General features: G+C 41.1%; 1 protein-coding gene across 1 annotated transcript; it reads right to left on the reverse strand.

Annotated features, from left to right (window-relative positions):
• Positions 1 to 2,184: 2,184 nt before the first annotated feature.
• On the reverse strand, positions 2,185 to 6,567 carry MRPS30 (mitochondrial ribosomal protein S30). Its single transcript, XM_062604320.1, has 5 exons — positions 5,843 to 6,567; positions 5,444 to 5,589; positions 4,277 to 4,379; positions 3,586 to 3,762; positions 2,185 to 2,623 (listed from the first exon to the last, which is right to left on the reverse strand). Exons 1-5 carry the CDS (start codon positions 6,528 to 6,530, stop codon positions 2,355 to 2,357), a joined length of 1,383 nt encoding a protein of 460 aa, XP_062460304.1. The 5' UTR covers positions 6,531 to 6,567; the 3' UTR covers positions 2,185 to 2,354.
• Between the last annotated feature and the right edge of the window lie 20 nt (positions 6,568 to 6,587).

Below are 6,587 nucleotides of genomic sequence, written 5' to 3' on the forward strand. Positions count from 1 at the left end.
CAAAGTTACCAGTTGCAGTTTCATAACCTGAAATGACAATACACGTAGAATGTCATAGAATGGTCATCCATTTAAAGGTGATACCAGTTTTACACAAAATAGTTCAGTACTAAGGAAAACACTTGTTTTGTAAAATCAAATCTTATTTTTAGGCCTTAAGTTCCCTTCTGATATGCTTCAATAGGCCTAAGCAGAAATTAAAGAGAAAAAAAGATCCAAACTTGAAGATTTCCACCCTGTGTTCTTTGAATTGCCTTTGTTTCTTATAAACAGCAAACTCAACAAAATAGAATGCTAAAGAACAATGCTCCCATGAGACTTAAAGGAGTAGAATCTTGGGACATTTCTGCTGAGCAAAGCTCAAGAATAGGAATGCTGCAGCTTCTAAGATTTCTACTTTTAAGCATTTAGTAGCTATACAATCTGGAGAAAAAAAAAAAAAAAACAAAACAAAAACCCAACACTTTTGACTATTGTTGTATGGCAGCATTAAACACCCTGAACAGACGAGTACAACATGAAAGACTGCTGTTAGTAAACTGCGTACATTATGGTATCTCACCTTTGCCAGTCAGTGACAAACCAGCAGAACAATACCCATTATACTTTTTCCTCAGTAGAAAGTAAAACAGTGCCACCAACTGCTTTTCCAGGGTATGCCCTTTTTAAGACAGCTGTAGAAAGGCTGGATTTGATACTATGCAACTAAGCCAACTCACACAAAGACTTCCCCCCCTCACTCCAACACGATACTGCTACCAGGTTACACATCTACAGCAGTATTTCAGTCACTAATAAAGCTGCACAAAGGAAAAAAGTTCTTCTTTGAACTTGCTCCAGTACATCTAATCCCTCCGGATAGACAGAAGGCTGAATCACAGAAAAATTAGTGGTTTTTAATCCTGGGAACAGGAGATTCTTTGACTTTACGCATCAGCTTCCCACAGCCGCTACTTGTAGGCAACTCAGAGTTTTAAGATGAAAGCAATACCATATTGCACCTGATGTGAAGATTGTCGGTGGGGTCAGAAGACCCAACTGTTGTTTCCAACTGTTTTCATTTCGCATCACCCCTTTATCAGACTAGAAAACAAGTATCAATCCCTCAGCTTTAAACTAGGTCACAGAACCATAGAATACCACATTGGAGGGGGCATCAAGGATCATCTGGTCTAACCTCTCCCCGGCAAAGGCCATTCTGTGTAATCACAGATCATTCCTTATAATCAACAAGCCTACCCAGCAGTTTATCTTCTGTTTCTACATGGAACATTCATTTAATACAAGGATCAGCAGCAATCAGAACTAGTAATACTCAAGCATTGTTATGACAAAGAGACTGCTTAAGGACTTACTTCCCTTAAAAAGAAACCAGTACTCATGCATACCCTGCTTATCTAGTTTACCTTCCACTGATGGAGAAAGCGGCAACTACAGTTCATTCCGACATAACAAAGTAGCAGTCAAGTAAGACTGCACAACTACTTCATTCTTCACTAGCAAAATACTCTGAGCCAGTTTAAAACAGGAAGGAGGATCCCAAATGACTTAGGCTGAAGAATGTGCAGCCAAGTATTTCAACAAGAGTTCAGCATGACTCAAGAATTCTCTCTTTAAAAACAACTTGGCTTTTAACAAGAACCCTGGAAAATTCCAGGTCAGTGACAGTATATGAAAGGTTCAAGGTTCCAAGTCAACAGGAAAACTGTAAACCCCAAATACATTTGAGAGTTCTCTCTGTGGTTCCTGAGGTGACAGTTAAAAAATGTGTATGCAGGTTCACAGTAGAAACTTTGGAAGCAAGTTTCATCATGTTTACACTATTGCTTGATAAATGTCTAAAAATTTCCCTTGCTATGTAACTAAACTGCCAACTATTCACTTTTAAAAACTTTTATCCACTTTATGTAACTAAATTGCCAAATATTCACTTTTAAGGAACAGCTTTTATTCTGATCTCACTTCCTCTTTAAAGTAAGTAAGCATTTAAGACAACTAATTTCTTTTCAGGCATAAAATCAGAAATTTTTCACTGGTGCGAGTATCCAGACAAGTCACCCAGCAACAACCAGATGGTCATATGAATTCATACTTTACTGTGATAGTTCAACAGTAGAGCTATGGATCTGCTAGAAGAAAGTAGTCACATGACCTAGAACTCTAACATCAAATATACAAGAGACATTGAGGTATTCTAGACATTTATTTTTCAGTGTACAGTATTACACATTAAAAATAAAGCTCAAGTATATAGTGTTTGCTTAAACTAAAACTAAAGCATATCCTATCCCATAATTCGTGGAGTTACACTGAAGTTCAGGCACGCAAACAGGAATACCATATTGTTTAATGATTTACAACTCTTTTGGTCTGTTCAACAGAAAACGGACCAAATGAAGCAGAACTTCATCATTAAAGCCTTTCACACTCCCATCTTCCACAACATCATACAATGGCTTACTGTCTGTACCCCAACAAATATTCTTCCGAGGGTTATTTTCAATAGTTTCTACAGTTAGTGCTAAAGTATTTAGCTGGTAACAAAAGAAAGCAAAGTATTTTCCATCAGTCACTACAGCCTGAGATACAAAAGGACGGGTCACATCTGCTTCATTCCAGAACCCTACAAAATAAACAAACAACACTAATTATACAGGAAATTTGTATCAGGACACACAATTAAATCCCAATCCTGAAATACAGAAAAATACTTGGTAACTGCAACAGCAACTTAGCAAGGAAAGATGTCCTGTCTGCTTTAACAATACAAGCATTCTTCATACAGACTGGATAAAACACAAATACCATTCAAAGGTATTTCCAAGACCCAGGACACAGCATCATATTTGCTTTTTGTACACAATTCCCTATCGGTGACTGATAAAAACCCCACACTGAGCAGCCAAGTTCTTAGAAATGATAGAAATTATTAATACATCCTTCAAGTCCTTCAAGTGACCTAAGGGGGAATGACACTGCCCTATTGAGAAGTGTGGAGCACCTGAACGACATCTGTTTCACAACAGAAACATACATATGTATGCTTGAGCATAACTGGCCACAGTGATTAGACAGTCAACACTATGAACCCTATGCCAGTAAGTATTAAGACTTCAAATAACTCTCACTAAGCATTAGTAGTCTTCTTAAAATATTTTCCTTACTTATTTATGCATGTGTGCTAGCACACACAGTAATATTCTTCAAAAGTATCTGGTATCATATGCAGTGAATACTGCTAGAAACTGTTACACAACAAAGAAACAGCTTGATATCTACCACCCTTCTCCAGAACAAATGTCAGTTAAGTGAATGCAAGACTGAGATTTTTGCACAGGCTCTTAGTGTTATATATATAAAAAAATATTTTTCTTCATAATTAATTTCCCTTGAGTCAAAGTACTCAATGACAAAATCTTAACTAACTTCCCTGTATAAGCTCTGCTTCATTCATTGGTTCAACAAAATTTAAAACAGCCACTTAAAGGATGGTCTTCAGAAGAAAAGGCATGAGAAAAAGGTGAGGAGAAAAGGTTACAGAACTTTAGAGGAGACACTCATTACCAATTAAGTTTGCTGTCTCACCTTGATACATTGCCTGTGCTGCTGTCCAGGCAAAGAGACTTGCAATACCATTAGCTCGATAAACAACTTCAATCTGATCCTCAAGACGCGCTTTTATAAACCCCTCCCGCTTTAGTTTATCAGGAATAACATGAAACTGGGTATGTCCATAACAGCATGGATCTGCTACCTTTGATCCTGTGTTCCCCAAAATGAAAAAAAAAACACCTGTGAGTCAGTAACCATCTTCATTATGCATACGAACACATCTTCACTATCAAACTCAAAACAACGGAATGTTAGAACCTCTACAGTCGATCTGAATAAACGTTGAGATTCCTGTACTTCTAGGTGAGAATGGAGGGCTTGTTCCACTCTAAATGGCAGGAGTTCACATACTAAAATGACTCTGAGAATATGAATCAAAATTTGAAGCTAGTTTTCTGCCAATTTTCTATTCAACCCACTCCTTCAAGCAAATCTGGTCACAGAGTACCATACACACAGTGGATGCTACTCCCCATTGCTTAATGACACAGAATCTCAATAGAGATTTATATACTATACAGATTTATATAGTATATAAATAATATACTACTGTTTTCTGTTGATGGGAGTAGAAAGGTCAAGGGGGTGTTTTGGGGTTCATTTTTTTTATCAATTTTGTACACACATTAAAACTAGTTAGTATTTTATGACTAGAAAGTCTTACCTATGAACACCTTGTTTTCATACTGCCTTTTGAACAACGGCAGTTTGGATGGTTTGTGATCAATAACAGGAACATCTCCAAGATTTGCCTCTAGCGGTACAACCTTGTAAGAAATAGAAGAAAGAAAAATCATGAGCTAAGTCATGCTTCTGACACCAGGCCACACATATGTCACTTTCTGGTCAGACAGCAGAAGGTGTGAGTCTTGCTTACATACAGGATTTACATAACTTTAACCAAAGCTCATTTTTCGCAACAGAACTTCTTGTCTTGCGATACATGCTAGTACATGCATCTTACATTGATGTCTGAATTTTCTGCAATGTACAAAAAACATCGTGTGAAATGATGCTAAAAAAGCTGCCAGCTGGTACCATCTTCAAAACCAGAATTCACTTCTGTAGAAAATGAGCAAGAACCATTTCTAGCAGGTATCAATAAACTTGAACCAGCAGTGTCAGTTTACACATATTCACTGTTTTGCACTAAGTAACATTTTTAACTGCCTACACACTTCTTCCAAAATGCCAAAGTTTGTTAACTTCTGAATAACTAACCTCACCAAATTGTACAATTAAGTTAGCAAGAAATGTTCAGCATTTACAGAAAGTGAAGCATAGTTTTCTGTCTGTGGTGGCAACCGGACAAAAGAGACCCTCACAGGCCATACTATTACCACTGTATAAACATACAAAAAAAGACTGTAATATTTAATCAGCTTCCATAAAACTGAGCATTTGAGAAAGCACGTGTTAAGCAGTAACAGAGTAAGAGAGCTCACATTCAGATTATACATGCTCTTACACCATTAGTCTCTCCTCCATTTCTCTCATCTTATTATCCTCCACTCAGAACATTCCACCCATTTCTTATTTTTGCCTCATTTTTGTCTTACAAGCTTAAACTAAAAACCTCCATTTAACGAAGTGGAGCAACATGCACTTTTACTAAAGCACAAAGATGACCTACTTGAAGTTCAAAAGACTGTCTCAGTACCTACAAAGCAGTTACAAGAAGGGAGTAAGGCCATTAAGACTTGAGAAACGCATTAACATGCTACATGCCTGATTAACAAGGTCCACGTATCACCTATTGTATGGTTTCAGCAGCTGTCAGAAACACAAGTGAAAACACATGGGATAAAATTGCTGTTGAAAATATACACACCTCTGGAAGTTGCTTTGGTACGCGTATCTGGAGATGTGGTTTATCATCTATCTGAAATCTCACAGGATCAATTCTACCCTTTCGGTGTCCACGATCAACAACTTCCTCACCATGATGCCAGTAATAGTTAACTTCAGGTTTTAAATCTGAAACATAACAGAGGGATAGAGAAAAACAGGTAATCGCCCCTCTGCATTTACTACTCTCCCAATTCTTGTTCTGTAGCGGCAGCAAAATAGAAAAATTAAAATCCACCCGCACCATGTGGGGCAACAGAGATGAGGTAAATTATTAGTAATGGTCTGAACAACTATATCAGCAACACTCCTGCCGGGTCCACAGACCGGCCCCACCGTCCCAGGGCTCCCACTTCCCCCTCCCTCCCACACCCATCCGCACCGAGGGAAGAGGCAGCCAGCAGCGGATTGCGACAGGACAGGAAGGCGGCGAGGGTGGACACGAGCTGCGTTAGGAAAGGGCCAGGCGTATGATCCTGATCGCGGTACAGGAACGGCCGCTTCTTATTTTGGTAGAAGCTCTCCTGAAGGAGGGCGTCGCAGGCGAGGGAGCGCAGCTCGACAATATCCAGGCTCGGCGTCGCTCCCGCCGCAGGGTTCAGGGTTTTCGCAGCCTCTGGGGCCTCCGTTCCCGGCGCCGGGGCTCCGGCGGCCCCGGCTGCCGCTCCCGCCGCTACCTCCGGGGCTTTCGCGGCCTCCAGGGCCACCGCTCCCGGGGCTTTCACGGCTGCTGGCGGCGCTCTAGGGGGCAGCCCCGGCACGAAGACAGTCTTGGTGAAGCTCTGGTACCAGCGATCGGCGTTGAGGGCGAAGGTCTGCGGGTAGACCATGTACTTGGGCCGCTGCAGCAGCCCGTATACCCGCAGCTTCTCCTCGACCGAGGCCGCCGCGTGCACCCGTTGCTTGAAGTGCTCCAGGCGCCGCCGCTTAGAAGCCTTGCTGTTCGACGTGGCGGAAGCCACTATGGGGGGGTAGAGCGAATCGGGGGGCTGCGGGACAGCAGCGGACTCGGCCTGCGAGAACCAGCACCGGCCATGCCACAGCAACCGGCGCCGCCCGGGCACCGCCATTTCGCAGAGCCAACAGACAACGGAAGACCACTGTTCAGCAGCTGGAAAATCTGATTG

Source organism: Pezoporus occidentalis, unplaced genomic scaffold (genome assembly GCF_034315485.1).
Source record: "Pezoporus occidentalis ecotype Australia unplaced genomic scaffold, CSIRO_AGI_Poc_V1 ctg85, whole genome shotgun sequence".
Taxonomy (NCBI): Eukaryota; Metazoa; Chordata; class Aves; order Psittaciformes; family Psittacidae; genus Pezoporus; species Pezoporus occidentalis.